Source organism: Chaetodon auriga, chromosome 21 (assembly GCF_051107435.1).
Source record: "Chaetodon auriga isolate fChaAug3 chromosome 21, fChaAug3.hap1, whole genome shotgun sequence".
NCBI classification, from domain to species: domain Eukaryota; kingdom Metazoa; phylum Chordata; class Actinopteri; order Chaetodontiformes; family Chaetodontidae; genus Chaetodon; species Chaetodon auriga.
In genome coordinates, this window is record NC_135094.1 from 3858502 (window position 1) to 3886210 (window position 27709).

At 45.3% G+C, this 27709-nt stretch overlaps 1 protein-coding gene across 2 annotated transcripts; it reads left to right on the forward strand.

Annotated features, from left to right (window-relative positions):
• Nucleotides 1-111: 111 nt before the first annotated feature.
• LOC143339727 (enhancer of polycomb homolog 1-like) lies at nt 112-27709 on the forward strand. Of its 2 annotated transcripts, XM_076761131.1 has the most exons (15): nt 112-400; nt 1193-1313; nt 10730-10889; nt 13288-13433; nt 13881-14087; nt 14423-14571; nt 15926-16079; nt 17372-17530; nt 17766-17855; nt 18078-18226; nt 19763-20184; nt 23714-23832; nt 24248-24389; nt 25051-25462; nt 26041-27709. In XM_076761131.1, the coding sequence occupies exons 3-15, from the start codon at nt 10790-10792 to the stop codon at nt 26111-26113; spliced, it is 2322 nt and encodes a 773-aa protein (XP_076617246.1). In that variant the 5' UTR covers nt 112-400; nt 1193-1313; nt 10730-10789; the 3' UTR covers nt 26114-27709. The 2 variants fall into 2 exon arrangements, with proteins under 2 accessions (XP_076617246.1, XP_076617245.1); XM_076761130.1 differs by lacking the exons at nt 112-400; nt 1193-1313 and adding an exon at nt 3384-3983.

Sequence of the window (27709 nt, forward strand, 5' to 3'; positions counted from 1 at the left end):
TTGTTCGTGGGTGGGCGGGGGGACCACTGAGCTCATCCTCCCCGAGCTCTCCACAGGTGATTGGTGGCATTCACCCTCCAATCACAATTCGCCTGCAAAGTGGCTTGGTGGTCAGTTTGGATCTTTTTTTTTTTTTCTTTTTTTTTTTCTTGTCGAAGTAACGTTAGCGAACTATTCAAGTTTACCGGGAGCGACGGGATATCACTTTCTCTACCCCAGCCTTCGTTTCCAGTGACCTCTCGCAGTGAGTGAACCGCACTTTCAACACTAAGAAATATATAATCGTTTTCCTCTGAGGCGTCCTGAGGGGAGCTAACCAGCGTTAGCATCGGGCTAGCATGACAACCACAAGAAGAACTGCCATCATCATCACCCTCCCCTGTGGCTTTGCTAGCAGCAGGTAAGTTGCAAGTCCGTCTCAGGCGAGTTTCCCCTGTGATATCTTTACGGGAAGCGAAAGTGACGCCTTTCAATTGCGGACAAGTTAGTTGCGAGTTAAAATGAAACTGTTGGCAGTCTGTCCGCAAACTGTTAGCTGGCTGGTAAATGGCGCAGGGTCAGGGAAACTGGGCTAAGCTAGCGTTAGCAGCCTGTCAGCTAGCCTCGGTGTCGCTGTTCTTGTGCAAACACAGCTGTGTTTGATCTCTGGGCTCGAAACGAATTACAACCCCGTGAAAAGCTGCTTTGTAATCGGCTTCGTGGCGGTGCATGCTTGTCGTCCACATTTGCTAAGACGATTTTTGACTCTCTTTTTTTGTCTTTCAGTCGTGTCCTCTTCTATTTACCCCTCCACTCTTCCATATAAGGGTTTGCACTAATGTGCACTCTGTGATGTTGTAGCAACAAAACTTGGTCTACATTATTAAACACAGTCCAAAGGAAAGCGCCTGTAAAATCAATGCATACCCATCATGTGAATTGAAAAAGAGCAGTTGTGGATGTGAGAATGCTCGTGTGGGTGTGTGTGTTGTCAATATCGGTCAAATCTTGCTCCAAATGTTCTCCCAGTGATCCCACATATTTCAGTGCATGAGTGTAGTTAAAGCCCTACAGGGAAGAAAATGTGACAATAAATGCTTGTATGGCACAGCTCTGTGGAGCTCAAACCACATTAACTATGCATTTTGAACATATTAGACTCTTCATTATGCTTCTTATATTAGCATGTCTTTCTTACCCCTTTGCTTCACAGGTCTCCGTTATGGACTTCAGATGTGAGCCTACTGCTCCCAAATGGATGATGATCATCATGTCGGCCTCCCACATCTGTATCATTCAATCATGCCCACAGGAATTCTCACCCATCCTCACAGGTTATTTGCATTTCTTATATTTCTTATGCTATTCAGTTCTTACTTCCATGCGTTGTACCCCTGAAAACCGGGTAGCCAAGGTCAGGGTTGTGTTGCCTGTAGTGGCTGGACACCCTTATTTCTCAGTGTTGCACATACAGATAGTATTGGTGTTAAGCATGTGTTGCAGTGCCAAATTTTACCCACATGTGTATCGTACTTATGCATGTATCTGCTCAGTGTATGTCTGTCTCGACACAAGTGCCTGAATTCTCTTACACGTGTACAAAACATTGCATGTATGTGGACAGGAGCAGGGTGAAAGCACGTCCGCGGTAAAGCCTGAGAATGTAGAGATTATTCTTTGAAACACCTGTCATGAGGTTTTCTCTCGTCCTGCAAGGAGGAAGTGTGTCCTATGTGAGGTTTTAGTGTTTCCATATTGATTCTTACTGAATATCCTCAATAACTAGGCCTGTTAATTAGCCTTCACACTTTTGCATCTGCAGCAATGAGCATTGAAGTGTAATACTGAAGTAACACGTATTGCACTTTTGGGTGTATTCCTCCGTGCCTTTGGGCCAGTGTTGAGCATGCTGAGTGACCAAAGCATCAGGCATGTCTCCTTTCTTTACGCAAGTCTCTCTTTCAGGCTACATTTAGATCAAACATCAAACACGAGATCATTTTGTTGACTCTCCTCATTTGTGCCAAACACACTTTCTTCAGTATTTCAGAAATGGTCAGCTCTGGGAGCTGTTATGTGGGCATCCTGTTATCGTGCGAGGCAACAAAGATTGGTTTGATTTAAATAAACACCCACAATTGCAGTACTGTGTTGGAAAAATGCCACTTTGTCAAAAGTGGAGAAAGGCGAGACGTGTGATCTATCAGGGGGTCAAATGGAAAAACATTGCAGTACATCTGGAATGTGCAGAAGGACCTGTCAAGATGCATATTTTGTCCCCACCCGTGAACCTTTTGGGCTACAACAGCAGAAGACTGTGCTGATTTCCACATCTGACAGTCACGAACAAGAAAATGAAGCTACACCGGGATGAAGCTACGCTTGATCACAAAAAGTGACAGCTGACAAATTAAACATTGTTGCCTGCTTCAGTGTATCTTCATTGTTGATGTTTGGGAAGGCTTGAATCCATGGATCTGTCCTGCCCTCAACATGGTCTCAACATCACATAAGGAGCAGTAGGAATATTATTCCAACGGCATTGTTAAAGGCCAGGTACATACTGTGGCTGCTGAACAAAAGGATGGTAAACATTGTAAAAAATACAAAGGAGCACCAGTAATTTAAAGAGTGCTTGACTGTGTTCATGGGCTGTTAATTCAAAGAAGTCAGTTTCAGTATTTTCTGTCTGGCTGTGTTTGTATAGCTTTTGCCATTTGCTAGTCTTAATTTTCAGAATCTCTTCGTCATATTTTCAGTCTGCAGGGTGTACCGCTCTCCAGTCCTGTTTGAGTCAGGAAATAACAAAAATAACTCCAAAATATATAGCTTCACATTTCATCCTAAACCAACATTGCATAGCTTTACAAAATTGTGTTTTCCTGTACAACCATTTTTATTGTGAGCTGTTCCTGTTATTGTGTCCACCCCTCTGCAGGTGCATGTATGATACTTGAGTGAACACGGTGTTTATAATTATGTAAAATGTCTGACCCTGTTCATCATTGTTGTGAATGTGAAGCAGAGGGCTTTCACTTGTCATCATTGGAGGACTCGAATGTAGTACCGCTTCAACCACGCGGTGGCGACATTTGCAAAACAATGACTCTAATAGGAAGAGCATGTCCTATTTTAGGTTGCGCACTAATTTTAACACACGACGGAAGTTTGAAATAGCGTGTGTCCTTGAAAGGTTAAAAAGCAGACTCACATAGCCGCCTATGTGTGGGTCTTTGGGTTTAACCCAGAGCCATAATCTGTTTTAAAGCTGGAGTGTGACAGACGGGCGCTCAGTTTTTATTTTTTATTGCCACAGATTTTTTTTTCCCTCTCACATAAAGAATAAATGAGTTTTCGTACGTCACCATCAGTCTGGTGTATTATAGGATGAGAACATCCCGAGCCTGGGAAGTTTACATCCCTTCATCAGCATCCAGCATCTCGCCCCCACCGTCGGTCCTCCCCCCTCTCCCCCTCCTTCCCTCGTACCCCAAGGGTCTCGCGAGCGCGCACGCGTGCGAAGCTGCGTGGGAATGGCTGTTTGTGTGATCGAGGGGGTTGGGCCGCTCGGAGCGAGCGGAGAGCTGCATGAGTTTGTAATGTCCGCCATGTTGGCCATGGCGTATTGAACCGGGGAGGAACAGCGGAGCCTAGGAAAAAAGAGACCGACAGAGAGCGACCGCGACCCGGGCCTGCCCGGCTCTGTTCGCGCTGTTACGGACCTAAGCTTGCCCTCAATCGACCGGCTGACTCCTTGAGACCGTCACAGATTCATCCATGAGAACTCGAGGCAGAACTGCTGTTATTCTTAGCAGATCGAATAGATTTATGCTGCATCTTTTAATATAAAAATGAGTAAATTGTCGTTTCGGGCACGGGCGCTGGATGCTAGTAAGCCTCTACCCGTCTTCCGCTGCGAGGATTTGCCTGACCTGCACGAATATGCCTCAATCAACCGGGCAGTGCCGCAGATGCCAACTGGGATGGAAAAAGAGGAGGAATCGGTATGTTTTCTTTATTGGTGGCCGGCTGGTGGTGGATCGCTTTAGCTGTGTTTTCATGTCGAGGGGCGCCACTATGTTGCCTGCGCAAGCTTGTGCAAAATGGCCGCCATATCTGCTCTTTCGTGCACACGACGGATCTCGATGAATTCTGAATATTACGACCCCGTTCTACCACATGTGTCATTATAAGGTCGCAGGGGTTTGATATTTTATTCGCAAGCCGTGTTGTGTGCATTAATTTCGCTTCAAACCGCCACCGAAAGCACAAAGAAGTCACGTGACTTGTATCTGTTCCACCATTTTGTTGACTTTCTCCTCGGTAAAGGCGAGCGGGGATAGGCCTCGGACGTTGTGTACTTTCCGTGAACAAACGCCAGGGGGAGACAGCGAGCCCTCAGTCCGGTTTGACAGCTAGGTGTTGCGTGTTGACAGCTCAGGCTCTGCCATGTGTGCCGCACACCGCCTGTCTTTCCGGAGAACACAGAGGGGAAGGGGAAAATCTTGCAGATCAAGCTCTGTTTAGTCACAACACAGACCTGCTGAACGGCACAGCACCGTGGAGGCATAATGTGTTGAAAGCTGCATGCTATGGCTATGATAGCGGCATCCCAGAGGCGGCTGCGTTCGTGTTTTCCGCGTTACATCTGTTTTGTTCACTGGAAAGGTGATGGCAGGAGTCTGGGTCGGCGTGTCCACATTTAGATCGTGTGTGTATTTATTCATTAAGAGAGACACCAAAATTGCTCAGATCAAGACGTGCTTCTTTAAGTGTGGAGCTTGTAAACAGTTGTTTACAAGTTTAGCGAGTGTACTTTGCAGTGTCTTCATAATTCATACATAGAATACATTTGCATATAGGATGTTGTAGCCCCATGCAAATTTAGAGTTTTACGTATTTGTGAACCTGTTGTATAATTCAGACCTTATTTACTGATCAGGCGATCTTTTTGGAGGATATTTACATTGCTTAATGTTTCTTTCAGCTTGTCTGAGTTTGAACTTGTGGGATCAGTGTTACTTCATCCTAGTTTGTTCACTCTTTCGTAAAACAGGTTGGTGTTACGTATCACACATCATTTTTGAACGTGGAAATAATTTGCATTGTTTACAGATTATGCAAAGCGAGATAATTATAACCTGTTTGAACCACATCTTGTCAGGTTGGATGGAGTTTGAATTATCAGTATAAAAACAGGATAACTCCATTTAATTCGCTGTCTTCTGCTGACTAGAACCAGCTTTCTCATGCACAGTTTTTACCCAAACTGTTCTGAGGTTTGGTGGATCATTTATGTGGCTGTCAGTTCATCGCTAGTCATTCATGCTGGTTGTGGACAAAGCTTTCATGGCTGGTTTATTAGCTGAGGTTGTTACCCCTCCTGACCCGCTCTGCTGAATATCTCTCCGTCACCTCATCAGCAGGAGAGCCCCCCCATGCCGCCGAGATTCCTCAGCAGACACAAACACAAGGAAAGCAAATACGGGGCGCGCAAAGTCAGCAGAAATCCTGCCCCCCTGCTGGCCCTCCCCCACCTACTGTACACATACACACAGCGGCATTACATAACAGAGTGACAGAAGAGATAAAGAGGACAGTTTTACTACAAGGCTCTGCATGGCTTAGCTCCCTGACCCACATCCTGTCCGGCAACAATGGAGTGTTGGTGTGCCGAGTTGACTGACACGCTTACCTCAGAGTTATGTCTATTTAAGGAGCGAGTAAGCGTGTTTTGTGATCTCAATGGGATGCTAGCATTGATGGTGTGAGCCTATGTAGGAAGGGATATCTTTTTGTAACCTGATGACAGGTTGGCCTCACCAAAGTGTGGAATTTGGTGATGGAAAGAATATACCTGGTGTCAGCAACAAGACCGATATATTGCTGATGGACTTCTTTTCTCGATTCATGTTAATCACCAAAACAAGGGCCTTTTCTGTGTGCCTCATCAGCATTCATGCCATCAAACCTGTCAGACATAAAATCACAATTTGTGCGCCATCGGTGGTTGCTGTGAAACTGGAAATCTGGCGCTTTAATCTCAAATAATCTGTCTGTGCACAATGTCCTAGAAAGTATAAAACAGTTCACCTGCTGTTCTCTGCTGAGGCTTTTTTCAACAGATGTCACATGGGTCCATGTTCTGTTGGAAGGTTTTGTATTTCCGTTTTATATTGCAGTTTGTAGAAGCAGTGCACGGGAGAGTTAGTACATACAGCACGTTGCTGTGACAGTGGCCAAGAGGAACATTTTGTCCCATTGTTAAATGAAAGTGTCTGTAATCATTACATTTGCACTGATAGTTAAGCGTGTGCATTCATCAAGTCCTATTCAGAGGAGCAGGTGTGGTATGTCAGCAATCACAACTGTCAGCGTGACAGTGGCGGCCTTGGTAAAGTCTGTAATGTAGGGAGGTCACAAGAAGAAATGCATGAAGTATTTCAGGTATGTCATGTGCATGATAAGTGGCTGTATGTAGGGAAATTACATGTGAAGTTGTACTTAAATGTGTTAATGTAATCTAAAATCATCTTAGTACTCAAAGTATGAGCATTTGAAGAAGCACACCCTCATTGCAGCTGCATAGCTCGTATGCGCAGCGCGTTTCGCTACGTTAATCACATGGTCCACCTGAGTTTCGTTAGATGTAAAAGAACGTGGCGGGCGCCCGTCTCGTCTTTTGGCTGCTTGTTTGTTTTGCGGCATGCATTGCGGTGCTTTGTGGGTTTTAGACACGGCGTATACTTTGACTCACAGAGCAGATTGGCTTCCTCGACGCTCGCCCGCTTTCCTCCGGTCGACATGAGCTGAAAACACCTGCTGGAGGCCACACTTTGGTTGCCATGGCAGCTTTTATTGGAGTCATCTATTTTTCTTGGGAACGTTTAATGGAAGGAACGCGTGGCGCTGTGAAAAATAGATTTTCATTTGTGTCTCCTCTATCTGCATCTGTGGCTGCGAGAGAAAGCAGCACTGCCGCTGTGAAGTCTCCACAGTCCCAGAACATGAATGCAGAAAGCACAAGAGGGCTGGACAGACGGTATTAGTTTGTGATTTGTGGGGTGAGAGGCAGTGTGTTTAGGGACTGCTCTGTCAGCGAGGGGTTTCAGCATTTGTGCCTGCTGTGCATCCATTAACGTTCAGTTGGGTTTTCTCTTGAAGTGTCCTGAAACTCTTTTCATTTTTTATTCGGGAATAATGAGAAAGATAACTCAAGAGTTTCAGCATGGACAGGAAAAAAGAGTTTGACATATAGCGGAGACATCTCAACTTTAAATTTTGACAAGACAGATAGTTGTGAGACTTCCTAGAATAAGCTATATTACTCGCTCCCATGTGCCATTCACAAAAGCTCTTTATCCCCACTCACCCAATTCCTCAGCAGAGGAAATCCCAGGCTGTGAACCGTGGTGGTGAGGATCACAGCTGCGAAAGATCAGGATATCTTTAGGTCAGAGGCGGCTCAGGGTAGCCTGCTGAAATCTGCCAAGCTCATATCCTCTACAGAAGCGTGCGAAGGCAGGGCCGGGCTCGGCTCGGTTATAATTGGTTCCCCGCGCTCGCTCTTTATGCAGGTTCCTTAACTCGCAAAGCTCAGGGTTCATCGGCGTGTCAGACACGGGGTTCACAGAGGATGCTTTTTGAGGGTGTGTTTGACAAGTAACATGACAGAGAAAACCCTGCACCGTGTTCATTAAACATCGGCTCATAGACTTTACATAAGGCCAGCGACTCCTTAATGAAGCAGCAGTGTGTCCTTGTGTTTGCAAGCATCTGTTTGTCATCAGCAACCTGCAGCTTCCAGCCACACAGTCATGGCTGTTCCTGAGTAATGTAGCTTACAATATTTATTGATGTCTGCAAGAAAAAAAAATTTACATTTTGACTTAAAAACTTGGTGGCTCAGTTGTTGGAGGTGGAAGGGCCCTGCTGTGAATCCACTGGCCGAATGAGGCCTTTTCTGTGTAATGTTTCATCCCACAGTCTGAAGTTATGTGAATTGGAGGTAGCTTGTAGGTGCGAAATCAGGTATGTCTGCTGTACACGTGTCAGACCTCCTTGTGCAGTGTGAGTAAATTAAACCAGAGTTCTTATAAATGTTTAATCTACATGTTCTCAAATTCAAGACGCAGCTCCCTTCAACACACACGTACAGTTGCTTTTTCTTGTAATCATTACAAGCAGCGCCCTCCGAACCTGTGATGTGCATGTGTGAAAATGCCAAATTCAGTCACGTGTAGTGCAACATGCCATCTTAATTGCTGGTGATTTGTGAATAGATGGCAATTTGTTTGTGGTACGTGTATGTTCACACCGCACACTCATATAGAGCCACCAACCATCAGGCAGTGGGTGATGGATGTTACCTGAATCCTCTCAGGTGAACACCTTGACTTTAGTCCCTCAGGGTTAAATTCACAATGGTCCAGTGAACACAATAGGCTGTTTTCTGAGTATATTGGTTGTAGTGAAAGTGTACAACGCTTGACTTGTCGATAAGCTTACCAGGGGCAGATGGTTCATCTCTGGACACATGCTGTGTCCTTTCATGCCAGCTCACAGCTCTGATATGGTTCTCCTGTTCGTCCTCGCAGGGCTCCTCATAGCTTTGGATTATACTTAAGTCCTAACCACTTAAAACACCCACGCAAGTGTGGTAGTGTCTAAAATGTAGTAGTTTTTTGGTACTGAAGATTAACCATGCGTAAACATGGTTTCACTGATGCTCACGTTTGCCAGCCACAATGGGTATGTCACTGAACACTGACCCATATCTCAATCCGCAAGAAACTGGCTGTGAAAAAAATGTGTAATGTGCAAAGTGAGTAGGAGCCCCGTTAAAATACTTGTTAGAGCAAGATGGGCCTCAGTCGGTTGGGCTGGATTGGCCATCTGTTGCATCAACTGCTGAGAAAAGGCCTACAGATACTGTGTGCTTCAGAGTGAGTGTACGTTTGTAATAAACTGTTGTCTTTGATGCAGATGTTATTACTGGGGGTTAAAGTTGGTCTATGCTTATTTTTGATCAATAATAGTTATGTTTGTAACGGAATAACAGACATGCTTCATGTATTTTAGACAAAAATGTTTGTTTGTGTGGGATTCTTCGTAGCATCACCGCTTCAGATTACATAATGTAAAAACATTTGCGCTTGCAGAGTTCAAGAGTCAAACTGTGTGACTCATTTGCTAACGTCCTTGCTTGTGTAAGTTAGTTAAAGTACCAGATTTTCTGCTGGAGAAACTTGCAGGTATTTCATCCATGACTACGTGACTCAGAATGAGCAGCAGCGTTTTTGTGAACTTGTAGGACAGATTTTCTTTTCCCACTAACTTTGTGACTTGTTCTCGCAGGGAGATGCAGTAATTGAAAACAATGAGTCACTATTGTGATAGTAGGGTTACCTGTACAGGGCTCAAAATGATATCTTTGCCAGAGAGCACATGCTTTGAAGTACAAGTACACTGAATCTCACCTCTGTGTACTCACGGCGGATTGACACACTGATGCGTGCTTGCTGATACTCCTTGTATCTCATAGACGGAACCCGTTCAGCACCCACGATCCTACACCACTCTTCCACCAATGACTCATTTCTGACATACAGTGTTCAGAGCTATGATGGTATATATAGGCATAACGCATTATGACAAATAGTATGTTCTGCCTGTTTAGACGAGCTTGGACAAATGATTAGAGGTAATGTTGAAAATAACAGCTGAGAGGTGCCAGGAAAAAAACTTTGGAAGATAATCAGTAAAAGGATTTTGGAGAATATGTGACCATGGCCATCACATTTTGCACTCATTTTAATGGGCAGGCTATGATTCAGCTTACAAAGGAAAGCTGTGTCTTTTTTTTTTTTTGTTATTTTAGTATTATACATTATATTTCCCTGTATACAACCCCGATTCCATAAAGTTGGAACAATGTGTTAAACATGAATAAAACAAAGTAATGACTTGCTAATCCTTTTTTTTTGGCATATACTCAATTAAAAACAGTATAGTGACAGTATATTTACCTCATCAGCTTCATTGATTTTTTGGTCCATTGGTAAGAAGGTGATAGCATCATATGAAAGGCTCATTCGTTCACAAGTAAGGAATGGACAAAGGAACAGCAAATCATGGCATTAAGAGTTTAGACGCTTTTTTACACATTTACATTGTGGCTTCTGCAACATACTGGACTAATAAAGTATCCTGCTAGTCTGATGATGGTTTGAGGATAATCTCTGAACGTTAGATGTCAATTCGTTGTGATTGCGCCTCAACATCCTGTGCTGCAAACCACATTAATTAGCAGACAAGCCTGTGCTGTTATGTCCTGTGCGTTAACGTAGGTAGTTCTGGAATAGTTGGTTGTTTTGTGATTGTTAGTCCTCCCTGTATGCAGTATATCTGGAAACAAATGGCAAACTCATTAAACTCCTGGTGAAAGAGCGGTATTTATTTCACAAACTAGATCGATCTTGCTCATTTTTATTTCCCTCCCATTACCCGCCAGTGTTTTTATTTGCCGATGCGTATCCGTGTAATGAAGTGATATTTATGAAAAACGGTTTCCGTCTACTGGTTAATAAATCAGACGTTCACTTTTTGTAAGTGTGAGCTTGTCTCTTGGTGAAAAAGAATAGCACACAACTAAATCAAAAAAAAGGATTTCTTCAAAAGAAAAAGTCTGCAGAGCTCCTTCAATTGCAGCCAGTCTGTCGCTAACAGCTGTTTTCTTTCTCTCTTCCAGGAGCACCATCTCCAGCGGGCCATCTCGGCGCAGCAGGTATATGGCGAGAAGCGGGACAACATGGTTATACCCGTCCCCGAGGCAGAGCGCAACATCACACACTACGAGTCCCTCTACCCCGGGGAGTTCAAGATGCCAAAGCAGCTTATTCACATACAGCGTGAGTAGCAGGCCACTTGCAACAGGATTATTTTCTTAGCTGTGTTAGTGGTCCGCGAGCACGTGGTGACGTTGTTGCTGTTTGGATGCACCGGGTGTGTCCAATTTCAGGGGGTTTATGCTGCTGATAGAGAGATTTGTGCATTTAAGTACAGGTTTAGTGGAGCAGTTAGGTATTACCGTGGATCCGATGTCAGTCCAGCTGGCTCCTAAGCGAGCAGGTCTCATCTATATGGGATCAAATGCTAAAAATAATGCATAGATTTTCGGATAGAAGCCCTGACTGGACACTAAAAATCACTACCATGTGTGGATAATCAGACACAGCAGTGTTGCAGGTTTCATGTGGGAAAGGGTCACCGGTATGTCTGTCTTGACACATATGTGTTACATTATTTTCCCATGAGGGTCTGACAGCAGATGTGTGATATCAGAAAATCTCTTGAAATGTTTGAACGGTCTCCATGAGTGCTAAAAATTAGGGGCTAGTTGGTTATTGATGGAGAAAGAAAAGAGAATTGCACTAACAGCTCGCCCCATTCCAAATTGAATTGGCGTATTCCCACATGTGAAATGATGAAGTGCTGTAGCTGCTTTCTCACACCAAAGCGATTGCCTAAGATTTCACACATCTCTCTGCAAATATTTTTACACACACACCACGACACTGTTGCCAGCATCTGGTCAGCAGTGTCGTGTCATTGGTTGCAGCGGTTGGTTTTCTGGTTCCTAATGTGACCGTTTGAGTTCCTTCATCTGGAGAGAATGGCACTAAACAGACCGGAAGTCACAATGAAGAAGTATTTCTCAACAAAAACATGAGAACAAATCCCTTTTGTTTGCTGTATCCTGCAGCCATTAGATCCACTGTGCTTGAATTGGTAACAAGTAAATCGGAGGCACAGCTACAGCAGGAGTTTTTGCCATAATTGTGCAAGTCTGTTTTTCAGTTATCTAACAGTTTAAATGTAGGTCAGTGAGAGAGAATGCAGCATACCTTTCCTAATGCTTCAGGTTCTGGCAGGTTAATGGGATGATTATAGTGACAGTGAAGCAAGCATATGTTTTTTTTCATGTAGTGGTCTCAGCAGCTGATGGATTTCAACAGCCACTTCCCAAGTTTACCAGACTAATATGTTATTGTCTGGAGAATCTTCAGGCCATGGTTGGAGACTCTGTCCAGACTGACTGGTTGGGTGAAAAACTGAAGCCCCAGGCAATATTTGGTACAAAACCAAACACAGGCACAGTGCTTTGTCATGATGAAGTGGTGTGTTTATGTGTGGAGCAAAATTTGGCAGTGGCTGTCTGAAGATGAAGGTGCCTGCGTTTCATACCCCGTGGTTTGTGTTTATTGACTTTGCCTGAAATGTGCTGCTGCTATTGCCTGGGTCCAGACCTTTGAATCTGCCCACTCCACCGAGTTCAATCGACTTCATCAGAGTCTGGCATGGTGACATGAAACAGCAGATTCTCACCTGAAAAGAGACGATCCAGTGAGCACCACAGGGGGACTAATGGTATTGTCAAGCTGTATGCTGGAACCAAGGAGGAAGCTGTAAAACCGCGCAGTGCCCATAAAATATAACCCTAATCCTAACCTATGCCACGTTTTCCCAAATTCTGTGTTTTCTGTTTTAATTTGTACGTGTCTTCAGCACATCAGGTCAGAAAGGGTGTCTAATCGTGATGGATGAATAGAATTTCAACAATTTAATAAGGCAGTATTCCAGATTGAATGAATATCAGTGAATTTGATGTAATACAACATTGCACTTCTGCCGGAAAGCCTCCATACGCAGCTCAAACACGTCATTTTTTAAATACATTGCATCCATATTTTGTTCATATTCCGCTAACCACCCAGAGCTTTCATTGGTCCGGTTCATCCAGATTGGTTGGTCTCCAGTGATTGGTTAGTGAAACTCGAGACACCCTCCACCATGGAAATGGCTTTGAGTGCAGGCAGTGTCAGACTGAAGATGGAAACGGGGCGTAATGACTTGACAGATCTGTCTGATAACCAGAAATGACTCTGCATTATAACACCATGACAGGGCTTTATTACACTTCGATGGATCACATTTGCTCTTGAAACAGGCATTTTTATCGAGTTGCCTGGGCCACCTGACATATCTAATCCAAGGCATGCCACGGATTTTCTGAAAATTGTGCATTTGTGCAAAGTTAAGTGTAGATTTATGTTTCAATATGCTCAAATGTGTCATTATTTGATAATAAGTCATCAAGTTCATGCACCGTGCAGCCCGCTCAAGTGCACTCAAGTGTTCACAGAAGTGATGTTGTGTTTACTTCAGGCAGTCCTGCTCCTGACAGTGCTTCTGAATCAATAAGTCTGTGTCTGTCTCTTCAGTAACCAACTCCTCTCCATCTCACAGCTTTCAGTTTGGATACAGAGCAGCCAGACTACGACCTAGATTCAGAGGATGAGACGTTTGTGAATAAGCTGAAGAAGAAAATGGAAATCACAGCCCTGCAGTTTGAAGAAATGATAGATCGTCTGGAGAAAGGCAGCGGACAGCAGGTATTTGTGAGTCTGCATGGGGGAAAAGTGCTGGTTTGCATGCCATTTGCACAGAGGCATCTCTGACTCTGCTTTACACAGAATAGACCACTAAGTCAGATTTTGCTTCACTGCCTTTGTCTTTGTTTTCTGTAATGTTTATGGACGGCTACTTTGTGGAGTTTTGGTCATCTCTTGATTAATACATAGGCTATTTGAATTCATACAACTGTCTAACTTAGATGTTTAAGTGTATGAGCTGTGCATGAAGGCCTCCATCACACTGCTGAAAGCCTAAAAGCTTTGTATTGTTTTTGACTGTTTGAAATGACTGCAGCTTGTTTAAAACTCCTGCTTTCTTTCTGTGTTCTTGATATCTTTGTCATACATGTGAACCATAAATATTGGTGCAATTCGCCGTGGCTCCAACCTTTGCACTGACCTGGTCTTTCCTGTGCTGCTCCACAGCTCGTCAGTCTCCAGGAGGCCAAACTGCTGCTGAAAGAGGATGACGAGCTGATCAAGGAGGTGTTTGACTACTGGAGCCGCAAGAGGAAAACCTGCAAAGGTGGCTCCCTCATCCCAAACGTCAAGCAGGAGAAGAGGGATGGCTCGAGCACCAGCGACCCCTATGTGGCCTTCCGCCGACGGACGGAGAAGATGCAGACCCGGAAGGTAAGAAGTTGCTGCATGTAAATTATGGCTTTTTGGTGGTCTGGCAGTCGGAGAAGTCCTTCATCTTAAAGGACAAAGGTGTTGTTTTACCCCTGAATGTGTCCGGGGGTATTGATCTTTAGGTAATCTGCCAGTATGAATGTAGCCCAAAATCCATCTTTGATGTGAATCTTGTGTAGGTTGCACCAGTACACTAGCTAGTTGCAGTATTATTACCCTTAAATCAGAGTTTTAAAAACAATAGAAGGCCTCAGCAACTTCATATCTGAAAAAGTCTCCCTTTAAACGGGATCACTCGTAGCTTTACATCTGAACGTTCGCCACTCCGTTTTCAGAACCGAAAGAACGACGAGGCGTCGTACGAGAAGATGCTGAAGCTGCGCAGGGACCTGAGCCGAGCTGTCACCATCCTGGAGATGATCAAGAGGAGGGAGAAGAGCAAGAGGGAACTGCTGCATCTCACACTGGAGATCGTGGAGAAGAGGTAAGAAAGACGGGCGTGTGAAATTGGCCCGGAGAGAGTGTTGCAGTGCTTGTGAGGGTTGTCTACGCTGCATCAGCTGCCTTGTTAGGAAAGTAGCTGCTATTAGGCTTATTCACGGGGATTTATGATGGAGGAGTGTGATAAATGCATGCTTCATGTGTCTGATTAAATGTCAGATGTTCTTGAACAGATACGTTTTTTGGATCGTGTTGTGTTTGGCAGCTGTGCTCTCGTCCCGTCTCTCAGGAATGTTTTTTTTGATAAGGTTTTAAACAGCCATTTATTTTGCTCCCTGCAGCTGAGAAGGTGATTCGCAGACCTTCACTGCGTGTGCTGTTTTGGATGGTTTATGCGGTTAGCCCACATATTTTATTAGGCTTTTGTTTACTTATCGTGATGAAATCCCAAGCAGAGGCCATTAGGACGCCAGATTGACGGTATAAAAGAGTCAACCACATATTTTCTGTTAAGTCAGGCTTCGCTGCTCGTGTTAATTGGGGCCACGGTTATGTACACTGTTTTGCATGCATTATCAATTTAGAGTTCATCCTGTTTATTCAGTAACGTCAGCAGCAAATTAGCTCATTGAGTTCTCTGTGGCTGCTAGAATCTTTTTCCCAGTCTACACTGGACAGTGTGTTGGTGTTATTTCGTGTTTTTAATTTCATCTTTTTCTTTTCCGAGCTCCGGTTTGAATTGTTCTTTTTTCCCCCCCAGCCGAGCCTTTGCGATCCATCTAAACATGACATCCGAATGGAATGAATTTGCTCTGAAAGTAGCTGTCAGTGTGAGCTTAAATTGGACCCTTCTCCTTGAAGTGCTTTTGATTTGTAGTGACATTTCAATTTCCTCTTGTTATCCCGGCCTGGTTTCTGCCTGTGCATCAAAGCCAGTGTTCACTCCCAGATTGGACCACTCTATTCTCAGTAGATAGCTTCTGAGGCCCACTTCATGATATTATGCTGGTGTGGAGTGACCCAGGTGTTCTGAGTGGTGTGTGTAGACTGACAGTAGTGTGTTTTGGGCTCTTACTGTGCACTGAAGTTGAGCTGCTGTGGTGTGTTGGCCATGGCTGTGCGGTGTTCATAATTAAGCATTAATTGGCAATCATGTTGCTGAACATAGCGGTATAAATTACACTACGGTATGCACACGTTTCTCCATATTTTCTTCTTTGCAGTAAATGCTAATGTAAAACTTGGACAGTTTTGATCAACTTAAAGCTGCAGCTACAGTTTATAACTGAACTCTGCGAATGCGTTGCAGTACAGTGATTTAATTTAACCATAAATAATCCCTAAATTGGTTCTGCGGCTGATTCGTGCTCACCAACCCTTTTCTCTGCTTCCATCAGGAATGCAATGCCAGACTTTGGCAGCGAGGTGATGGCCGAGGCACTTGCACAGCGAGCTCTGGTCAAACCTGTCTACACCATCCCCATCATTCCCTTGTCCAACAGCAACCAGTACAGACACCAGGACCACTTGGATATGAAGGACTACAAGAAAGTAAGGCCATCTACATTCACGACACACTGGCTTCCTCCTAATAATGTCAGGGACAGACTGGAAAATGATTTCCATGCTTTCTGGCTCTTGATGAGTGTGGGCGTTGGAACAGAATGTCTGCACAAGTATCAGAAAATGTTATTGACTTCACATTTGTCCTTCACTAGAGTCAATTCACACAGTGACAGTGCTCGAAGTGAGGAGCTGTATAATGCAGCACACTGTAGTATATTTGTATTGAACACAGGCTCAAATGAGATCTTGAGCTTTTCTTTGTGGAAAGGGCAGATAATTTTAAATGGCAACTAGTAAGGAATCATTGAAAATCAATGCCATACTTAACAGATTTTTGATAAGAAAATTAATGTCTCTATAATCTGTAATCTGCAGAAAAGCTCTGACTTTAGCCCCCCAGAAAACAGAACTGAGTAACATTTAAAAATGATCTGATAATGCACATTTATTTTGCAAAGGACAACAAGTACTAGAGGAATTAGTTTGACCAGGCTCTTGGGAAGCCCTCAGACTGACAGCCTTGTTTCACTCTGTTCATGGCTGGTAATCAGAGTTATGTCACGGAGGCGGTACGCTGCACGCTTTATGTGCTGATTTCTTAAAGCTGAGTTGCCATATGCTGCGATAATGTAGCACTTCATTACACAGCACTGTTGTGAACTCCGTGTCACCTCTTCTCATTATAACTTCATTAGCCCCAGTGTCCAACAACCCTCCCCCTGCCCTGCAGGGAGACGACTATTTCCCCCATTTTTCCAGCTCCCTTTTCCTCCACCAGCTGGTTGACTTTTCCCTTTTGTTCACAGAAGCTCATTTTTGGTTTAACTCTGCCCCCTCCTCCCTCGTGGCTCCAACCTTCACTTCTTCCATTGATTTGACGCACGAGTTGTTCACCGTAGAGTCCCTGCCTCTCTGTTTGCTTTGTCCCCACGTCTAAGGACTGAATAGGATCTGACTAATCCTAGTAGAGTTGGAGTCTGTTCAGACAGGGAGGGGTCATCCCACTGGGGAAGTTGGGGTGAGCGGTGGCACGGGCTGGATTGAGGAGGGGTGGGGAAATGCAGCCATCTGGCTAGGCAGCGGCATCTGGCACATGCTTCCATCTGCATATCAATGCCTCTTTTACTCACTGTTGTTTCTACACCCACTCGTCGCCTGCGCATAGACCACCAACACTAGACTACCACCAACAGCATTGCTTTGCATCTTGGAATGCCTTTTCGATTACGCAGACTGTAGTATAAACACTGAGCGCCGTCTCCCTCCCCTCTCCACAGCCGGAGAAGACAGAGGCAGTGCGAACCAAAAGGAAATACGAAAAGAAGCCTAAGATCCCTCCTCTGTCAGCACCTCAGCATTCAGGGCCCTCGGTGTTCAATCCCAAGGACCTCAACCAGTACGATTTCCCCAGCTCAGACGAAGAACCCTTTTCACAGGTAACATGGTTTCATTTCAGTCGAGTGTGAGCTGATTTCAGCTCTGTTGTGATGTGATTTCAGGTACAATTTTTACATGGATTCTAGTAAAAAAATTAAAAAGCTGTAATCACTCATCTTCAGCGACTGTAAAAACTATGCTTGGCCAGTAATATGCTGGTTGTGTCGGGTCTATAAGAGATTATGGTGTCCAGTCCTAAGCTCTTCATTTGCTAATACAGTTTTTATTATATAGATCCATTCAGGTTCCTCAGAGGCAGAAGAGGAGAATGACCCAGATGGCTGCTATGCATTCAGGAGGAAGGCCGGCTGTCAGTACTACGCTGTGAGTGCCCTCCTGTGACTCCCATGCTTCTATTTATAGTGCCAGCAGCAGGCTGGTCAGTCTGGCTGCCCTGGCTGTTAGTCTTCCACACTCTGCTGGACAGATCAGTGCTGTAATGAAGACTCACCTTTCTCTCTTCCAGTTTATTTCCTTGTTCTCAGTTTTAATATGTGACATCTTCTTTCTCCTCTCTTTCCATGTGTCCTCTTCATCATCTCTCAGTCTCGTCCAGACCAGAGTGGCAACTGGCCCTGGGTGAGCCCGTCAGAGGGCGGGCTGGGCGACCCACGCTTCCGCTACTGTCTGACCTCGCTGAACATGCCGCGGCGCTGCATAGGTTTGGCGCGGCGCCGCGTGGGCAGAGGGGGCAGGTGAGTTCAGTCCGGCTGTTTGGTTTCCTCACACTTGCTGAGTTTTGATCGGCGATGCTCAGATTATTCTGCAGGTGCACAAGCAAAACAGAAGTGGGTTGGTTCCTAGCCTGGAAGACTTAGCTAAATCAAAAATGCACGACCAAAACCACCAGTTCATCCTCTGATGTTTGTGATGTAAACAACAAGTGTGACATGATCAGCTTGTTGTCCAGGAACTGTGTGCATTCATCGTATTCATGACATCCCAAAACCAATAAATTCAGTGACAAAAATGAAGTCTGAAAATGGTGAAATGAAATGTGTGTGGGAATGCTGCCAGTGCCAATGCTGAACAGGGGAAATTCAGCCAAGTGTTGGCTGTGGCTGCCGTCGTTGTTTACCATAGCAGCTCTTTGGCAGCTTACCAGCAGTCATTTGGCGGGTACATTCTTTTAGAAATATCAAGCTGGCTCCTAAAATGATGAACACGACAGTCCCATTTTGGGATTCACCTGCCGCTTGTGGCCTGTAGACGAATCAGAAAACTTGGGGTCTAAACAGCAACATGTCCTGCAGCTCAGGCTGATATCTCCTCCATAATTACACAGACGATTGAATAAAGCTCGCTGGCTGGAGGAGTTAGCCAGCGGCTTCCACAGCGCCGGGTGTTGTTGAGGAGACCAACTGCGTTAGGCAGTATCTGTTTCACAGACGCACATGAGATTGGCAATGTTCTGTTTCTGTTTGCAATCAACCCTATCACCTGCCCTGAGGGAGACCCAAGGACCAGTCTATCTGTCTTCTTCAATATGATGTGTGTTTATGACAGCAGTGCCTGAAAACATGGAGCTTAGCATGTTTGTTTGGTCAGACTGGCCTGCAGGGACTGCGCTGTTGGTCGACCCATTTGTTGTTCTTTCCAACGTGGCTCCAGAGTTAAATGTCTCAGCAAAGATCTATGAAATTTAGAACAGACAGGCATAAGTGCAGCCTTGTGACTTTGGTTATTCCTTGACATTTATGCCAGTGCTGCACAATTTTCAGTCGTACAACATCTAAAAATGTCACTTTGCAGTTCGGATTTAGTGAACAGCACGACCTTTCCTCTGGTACCAGCCTCAGGCCAAGCTAAAAAAGGTTTACCCCACGAGTGGCAGGGATCTACAATAGCCAGAATAGCAATGTTGCCTCTTTTTTCTGTGTGTTAACAAGCATTACAGCCACATGAAGCTGCAGCGTGGCTCTAAACTTTGGTATTGTTCCATTACATAAGTGTTCTGCTCTGTACTCATGGCACAACTGCATGTTTTCCCTTTTTATGGGCAATGCCCAGCTCTATATTTGGTATTGGCCACTGGACGTTGTAATTAAATGAGTGGTATGTAAGGAATAGGCCTACTGACAGCACTGTCGTCCTAACCAAAGGACATTGGTGTAGTAATGTGCTGATAATGACTACAGCATGTTTTTCATTTCATCTGACCTCAGATGACTTGTAGTTTTTAACAGCCCACTGATGATGATTTATTCAGATGATTTTTGCTTTCGCTTCAGGATCTTGTTGGACAGAGCGCACACAGATCTAGACAGCATCTGTCAGAGCCTGGACTCTGACCCGGAGCCCGAACCACTCGCCTCACCACTTCCAAGTTCTCCGCTCCGCAACTCCAACGCCAGTACCTCAGAAACCAATACCTCGGACCCAACCAGCTCCTCCCACCTCCCCTCCTCTTCATCGCCCCTGTCGCCATCTTCGCAAACACCTATGGACCTCAGCCAGATTCTTTTGAACATTAAATCTTGCCGCTGGAGGCACTTCAGACCACGGACGCTATCCCATCACCCCTTGGGTGGAGGAGATTTGTCTCGCAGAGGATTTAGGGATTTTAGCCGGACAGCGTCAGGACTTACCCGGACCCTGTCTGGGGGAGCCAGCTCCCAGAACCGCACGGGCCCAGCCCCCACGCCCATTAATGGTGAGTCAGCTGTTTCCTCAGCGCTGCTCGCTGTCGTCTTTTGCATCTTTGGCATTGTGTGTCTTAAAATTGCACGTCAAAATACTTTCATTGGTCTGAGCTCAGAGTGAAAAGGTTCAGTTTGTTGCTTTATTGCTTTGTAAGCAAAGCTTTCTTGGCGTCACAAGGAGCAAATTTAACATGGTCTTGATAGGCTGTCATTCTGCCCGTTATGTGTTTATGGCAGCAGTTTCTGCGAGTAGATTTAGCAAAGCCTGATCGGCCTTTGTGCTCCCTATGCTCTAATTAGAGACGTTTGCCTCAGTTCATTTCGCAGCTGTTATCAGATGACTTTGTTTGTGATCCAAAACATTTTATGCTGTTTTGTGTGACTCTGGTTTCTGCCTCAGAAGTTTCAGATTGGTCTAATTTGGGGTTGAACAATTAATCGAAACGTTACCGAAATTGCAAGATGGCGAGTGCGGGGTCCAAACCATATTCTCCAAATGTGATGGGGACATGCTTGTTTGGGACAGACCGCAGGAAAAAATACTTTCTCAGTAAAATCCTGACTCGTACTGCAATCTGTTTATCTGTCAGAATAACCGCAGTCATTCAGCGCTGGTCCTCTTTACTGTTACTGATGCTTTTAGACTATTCTCAGGTTGTCCTTTACGTTGTTCTACAGTAGTTGTTTTTATGGGCACTTTGAGTTTTGCAGTGGCATAATGACCTGATGTCGTGACAGTGTTTTTGTGTCATACGTCTTATGCTGGTCTTGTAACTCACACACACACACAAACGCACACACATATACAGCCAGATAGGAATGTCTCTTTTTGACCACACTGATGTAAGAACCCTCTTAATCAGATACCGCAGTACCACAGTGCTGTTCACTGATTTGCGCTTTGGTCAATAACAGCCTGATACAACCAGAGATAATGAAGGTGGCCTTTGGAGTTTTCATGCTAGCACACCACAGCTATGTTTACATTCAGCGTTTCTTACCAAAAGGCGTCGTGTGTCTCCTTAAGGTCTAACACACGATGAATTTATTTCCTTTCTCAGGAAACACACGACTGTTTTTTCTTTAAGTTCTTCTTAAATCCTGCATTGTATCTACGTCCATGCTTGCCAGCTTGCTGTCCCCCTTTTCCTCACTTTTTGCTGCAAATCAAAGCAGCTGTCAGGTAGCAGGATAACAACAACAGGTAACAGGCAGCGGCGCCCGTGTGCTTGATGCGAACCAAAGCGTCGCTCCATTGCGCTTCAAGTGGTCGAAAACTCCACATGGTGCCTTTGTAAAAGCTGTGTTGCTGTGGTATAAATTCTAAAGCAAAATCTCTATAGGCGTGACAAGTTTCTGTCGTTAAAGCGTACATAGATATTTGAGCTCGGGCAGATTGCGAGGCAGGAAGGCTGCCTGTTTGACCATGAGAGGATCCTCTCTGTCAGACCTCAGCTCTTCATCTCTCGGTGCAGAAAAGAAAAAAGAGAGAATTGCCTTTGTGCTGTGCACTGGGAGGGTTTTAATTGAAAAATGTCCCCATGCATAAAATTATATGAGGTGCAGTTGTTTAATTGATTTTGTGCGTGTGAATATTCAATGGCGAGAAGAAGAAAGTTCGACTTGAAAGCCAGCGCAGTGTTGTTTAGCCGCGGCTTGCCGCTGCTCTTGTGTAACACGTTTTGATGAGGTGCCTCAAAGGTAGATTGCTCTGCTCCAGCCTGGACTCCCATGACGCTGGTAAATCACATGAACTCTCTGCTTCCAACCCTCTCTCCATATTATAATGCATTAATTCCTGCTCCCATGGCTCGGCGGAGTCGATTAGGAAAAAGTCTTGAATAAATAGATTCATGAGATGTGCTGCAGCGACTCTGAGCAGGAAACTTGGTGAATGTTTGCACCACACTGGGCTGTCAGGATCTTAGTAGAACATCAAGTGAACTACAAGAAACCTGACCTCACCCGCCTCAAACATCCTAATCTGTCTGCGCTCGGGCGAGTTTAAAGGGAAACAGCACCTGACTTTGTTCAGGCTTCATTTGTTGCCTTGATGTCAGCGTAGTCAGCGGTCCTGGATTTTCTGCACCAATCTGGGAAGTCAGAGTGTATAACAGCTTCATTTGGGCAATGTCACATCCTGCAAGAAAGAAATGTCTGTAATTATGGACAATTTAAAGTTGTTTCTTGTAAACCTGCTCTTTTACTTTGTGGTAACTCGTGTAAATAATTCCCTGCTAATGTGAGCGTCTAGACATCCTGCTAATTGAACACTGACAGAAGTCTTCAGAACGAGCTGGAAACCAGTGGCCCGCTGAAGGCATCCAGCTTTGAAATACTTGTGCAAGCCTGTATTTTTTGCCCGTGTTTGGTGAAATAACAAATACTTGACACCTCGAGGGTTACTTGAGTAATTAATGTGAAATGAGGTTGAAAAAAAGATATCATTTGTTACGCAGTGTGCCCACAGCATGGAGTCGTGAGTCGGCGTTGCTTTGTTTTGTTTGTTAGACAGGACCATTTATCTCAGGCTTGAGCTCAACACGTTCTGCTTCAAGTATTCAGTGTTTCTCTTGCTTTGCACCGTCAGCGGGAGCAGCTGAATTCTAGCTTTTGTCAGTCCTTCTTCATGTTGTTAACAATAGTGGATTTTTGCCTATTTTTGTCAGATCATCTGAAAAGAATACTGTCTATTTTACGACCAGCAGCCACGCAACAACTTTGCTTTTAGTCCAGATTTGGCCTCGTTAGTTTGCTTGTACAGAGGCTAGAGCTCTTCCTGTTTGTCATACAGTGAAATACTGCCTTCATGTCAAATACGTGCTGCTCTGGTTTCTGTGAGACCATACAGCGTTGTCTGCCGACACTGTTTTGACCACTCGGATGTGTGTGAGCTCTCCTCGTGGCGTGAACGTCGTGCCATTGAGCAGATTTGAGTGAGGGCTGTTCGGCCAGGCCTCAGGAGGAAAAGCTGGTGTGTGTTTGTGACTCTGCATTTGATGAGCCTTCAAACATTTTCTTTACCCTGAACCTCGTAGCAACGCGCCCACATCGACTAAACCCTTGTGCTGTCTGAAAGCCCACCGAGGCATCGCTTGTGTACACACACACAGAGAATGAGTGTATGCCCAGTGGCACCATGGCAGCATTTAGCGATGCGATTCACACAATCTGGTATTTTAATGGGGATAAATTGCACGTAAGTTTAATTTCAGTTGCTTCATTGAACAAGGGGATTGGCTGTCCTGTCTTGAAAAGCTGTCAGTCTTACAATTCCTGCATTTTGATGGTAGTGATTTTAATATTTGAGACTAAAAGAGACTTTTTGTGTGAAAGAACAAAATCTTGTCAAATCTGTCATTTTCATTTAAAAGCTGTTAAAAACTAAATACTAACTACTGATCCATCAATACCAAAGCGACACGGATGTCGGTCTGCGTCGTGCTCAGGATTAGATGCCAGGTAAACCAAATGAGCCGCACAGCAAACAATATCCACGTTCTGGCTGTGACCGGCGCATCTTATCCTTCCTGTCCACAGTGTTCACGGCGGAGCAGTACCAGCAGCACCAGGAGCAGCTGGCCCTCATGCAGAAACAGCAGCTGGACCAGAGCCAACAGCAGCAACAAGCCAACAACAGCGCAACAGCCAACACACAGGTCAGTGAGGACGGACGCACGGCGCCGAGCCCTCGCCACACCCGCGCCTGTCGTCAAACTTCCTTTCACTCTCCTACCTGGGCTCTTCTCTGCTGTTAGCGTCACTTTGCATTATTGTCTGTACACTTCTCACGTGTGCTTTTATGACTGGAGAGAAGGAAAGTGGAGCTCAGTTAAGCTAAATCAGCCACAGCTCTCCCGATATGGAAATCATTTACAGTTGAAGGTCAGTTCACCCATCCTCAGGAAATGGGACACATCCTCATTCCCACGAGCGGCGTTAATGCCACTGGCTGAGTTCCTGTTTGGCAGCCGAAGTGCTGAGCTCAGCAGTTTCAGCGCTTTGGTACATTTCAGCAGAGCGGTCAAGTCTCTGGCACACACCCACGTGTTTTCTCCCCGCTTTCCATCCCAGGCACTCGTGGCCAAGACGCTGGACCAGGCCAGCGCGCAGTTCGCCGCCTCGGCTCTGGTCACCACAGACCAGCTGCTGGCCCTGAAGTCCAAAGAGGAGCTGGTGCTGGCAAGTGGAGTGAACGGGGTCCTGGCGGGGGCAGGTGAGGGTCACGTGTGTTATTATATTACAGAGTAAACCGAACAATTCAGGGCAAATTGGTTTTTAAGAGTGTGTGTGTGTGTGTGTGTGTGTTTGGGGGGGGGGGGGGGGGGGGGGCTTCTCCCTGAGGGGCGACCAAATGATTAATTGGATGAGGGAGGAAAATATTTCTGTTACACAAACTTGGATCTTTTTCCCTCATTTTTGCTTTCTCTTGTGAAATACTGGGTACTTGTTCCTCTTGAGGCCTCGAAAAAATGCTTCAAACGAAATGTTCGGGGGGGGGGGGGGGGGGGGGGGTGATCATTCTGTGGTCTCACAGCTCATGTTCACAGCCTGAGTGGAGGGGTCAGAAGGCAGAGCCAAAAATATTGAGAACCACAAAGATCCTTAGAGCTACGTAACAAGATGCAACTGAGGAGAACTGCATGGAAAGTTGGAAATACTAACATGTAGCACAGAACTGTGTGTTTGTAGCTCCACACACTGACTCCTGACTGCATTTGTTTGTGCAGCGATGCCTCAGAAACTGATGAATTGGCATCAAATCTGGCAGAATATTGAGCTCTTAAATAGAAAACGGTGATCAGAGGAAGTGGAGATTCTTGTGGCGTCTCGTCGGTTTTGATTTGCATTCACCAGAGCGCTTCTCTGCTCGCCAGGTGTTCTCAAAGGCCTGCACCTCACCAGCACCACGGCAGCCCTCCACCAGACCAACCAGTCGACATACACTACCACCTCCGCGGCCCCTACTTTCCTCCAGCCCTCCTCCAACTCGGCCACCCCTTCGCCCGCCAACGCCATCCCCACCTCCCTCGCCTCCGCCCCCAGCGCCCATGCAGCGGCGGCGCTGGGGATCCTGGGATGCAGCGCAGCCAACGCGACCCCCGCCACCACTCAGGTCCTCATCGGGAACAACATCTGTCTGAGCGTGCCGTCGGCCGCCAGCCTGACCGGACGCCACATTCCCCGGACCCTCGGCAACGTGCCACCCTCTGCCTTAAAGCTGTCCGCCACCACCAACCTGCAGATGCCCAAAGTCTCTGGAGCATCGTCCATGGACCTGGGCTCAAGGTGAGGCCTCCACACACCTGCACGGCACCAGTGTTTGTCCAGTCTTCATGCTAAGCTAAGCTAAGCTAATCGTGTCTGTGACAGACATGCAAGTCGAGGCGTCGTTTCTGTGTTACGCTGTAAGATCTCCCACATTAAAAACGACAAATGAACAGATTCTTATTTTGATCGACCTCGTCCTGATGCAGACGTTTAGCCAGCGGCTCTAATTAGTCTCCAACTCGAGCCGCACAGACCTGAAGCCTCCACACAGATGTGGGCGATCAGACGAGCTCCATTCCTTATGGCATCGTCTCAGTACGCCTCCGTGTTCCAGACGCAGCACAAAGCAGGAACATATACATATAAATATGTAGAAGAAGGGAACGTTCATCGCTCTGCTTGTAGCTGTGCACGATTACGTTTTACGTGACGTGTGTTTCTGGGTGAGCAGTAACAGCCAATCCCTGGTGTCAGACACACACACACACACACACACACACACACACACAGAGGAGCTGTTGTTGAGATCAAGGACAGTTCATAGACACAGCTCTGAGGTTACGAGCGCCGGCGTGAACCTTTCCTCTCTTCCACAGGGATAATCACGACGAAGACAAGCCAGCACTGAACAGTATAGCAGACAACACAGTGGCCATGGAGGTGACGTAGTAGCGGTGCAGCGAGGAGTCCGCTCTTCAGGTGCTGTGCATCGTAGCATCGGGAATGCAAAAGGGACAGCAGGACTCTGACGAACGATGGGAGGCTGCGGCCGCTCGCTTGCAATTCTCATCTCTCATACTTTTTAAAAAGCGTTTTTTCTTTCGTTCTTTTGTTACTGTTAAAAGTACAAGATTGACATCTGTAAATTATGAATATGGCAAAATTAGTATCTGTACAGTAACTACATATTTGTACCATCCCCCTTGTATATATTACTTGAATACAGAACTGTCCATTTGTGATGTTTTGCACTTGGGAGTCAAACTTAAAGGAAAAAAAAGTAAGCCAAGTAACTTGTGGCGAGTGTGAGAGATGTGGGAGTTGTATAGAGCAGAGTTTTATCACATCATGTGCATGGTGCGGAGCCTGCTGTTTTTATCTATTTATTGTGCTGTGTTTACAGTTTTTTTGGTTTGTTTTTGGTTTGTTTTGTTTTGTTTTTTTTTATTTGTACACTGTACCTTTGTTGGTTCCTGTGCTGTAGTAAATGTTAGGTAGCTACGGACTCCTGGGTATTTTTGTATATTGTGAACACAAAGCAGGTTCCCCCCCCCAAAAAAAAACCCACCCACGTTTATTTTGGGTCCCTGTGCTTCTCTCTGTGGATCATGTGAAAATCAATGGTGACATACATACAGACCAGGAGAGCCAGGAGGAGGAGGAGGAGGAGGAGGAGGAGGAGGAGGCGGCGGCGGCGGTGGTGACGACTGCGGTGGCGCTCCTCTCTTCCTGGGAGCTTCCATCAACATTGTCCCAAACACAAGTAACAAAACAGGGATGAAGTCTCTTCCCAGAAGCCTTTGCTGCTTCTGATTAAAGCACTATTTTTTTGTGATGGTTTTGTTTTTGTTCATGGTTTTGATAAATATCAATGCTGCTTTTGTAATTTTTTTTTTTTTTTTTTTTTTTTTTTTTTTTTAAGGGGTTGTTCTTCGTTTTCATGCAAGCCGAGTCCCCGTTTCTATTTGTTTTATCCCACGAAACGTTTTTGTAAAACAGAAATTCAGTTATTTTTGTATTTTCTTTTCTTGTGGTAAACTTGATTGTAAGCTTTTCGTTTATTGAAAGACTTCATTCTTTCGTTCGTTTGTTACTTGTTCATGCATAGGTGATAAGGGAGGTGAATGGGCAGTAATCGCTGTACGTGTTTCATCATTCCAGTTTGTAATAACAAAAAAAAAATGCTAACGAGGGGACAGAGGGCTCGTGGGAAAACAGCAGTTTTCTCCCCCTCGCTTCCCCGTTTTCTTTATTTTCGTTTTTTCTTTGAAAAAAGAATCTCCAGACGGCTGCAAGGCCAAAAACCACAAGTATTGGGTGCCTTCCTTTGGGGAATTTAATGTACTCTCTTCTGTGAAGAGTTAGGCACAAAGGCAGCATTACTTAGTAGTGCTTCTCGTCTTTGTCAGAATCTGAATGCCCAGTCCAATGGCAGGATATATCCTTGAGGTTTACTTGTCCCACCTGGAGGCTGAAAAGACTAAAAAAAATGTGACAGAACTCTCACTAAAATAAGACAATAAAGCCCAGGGCATTAAATGTGAA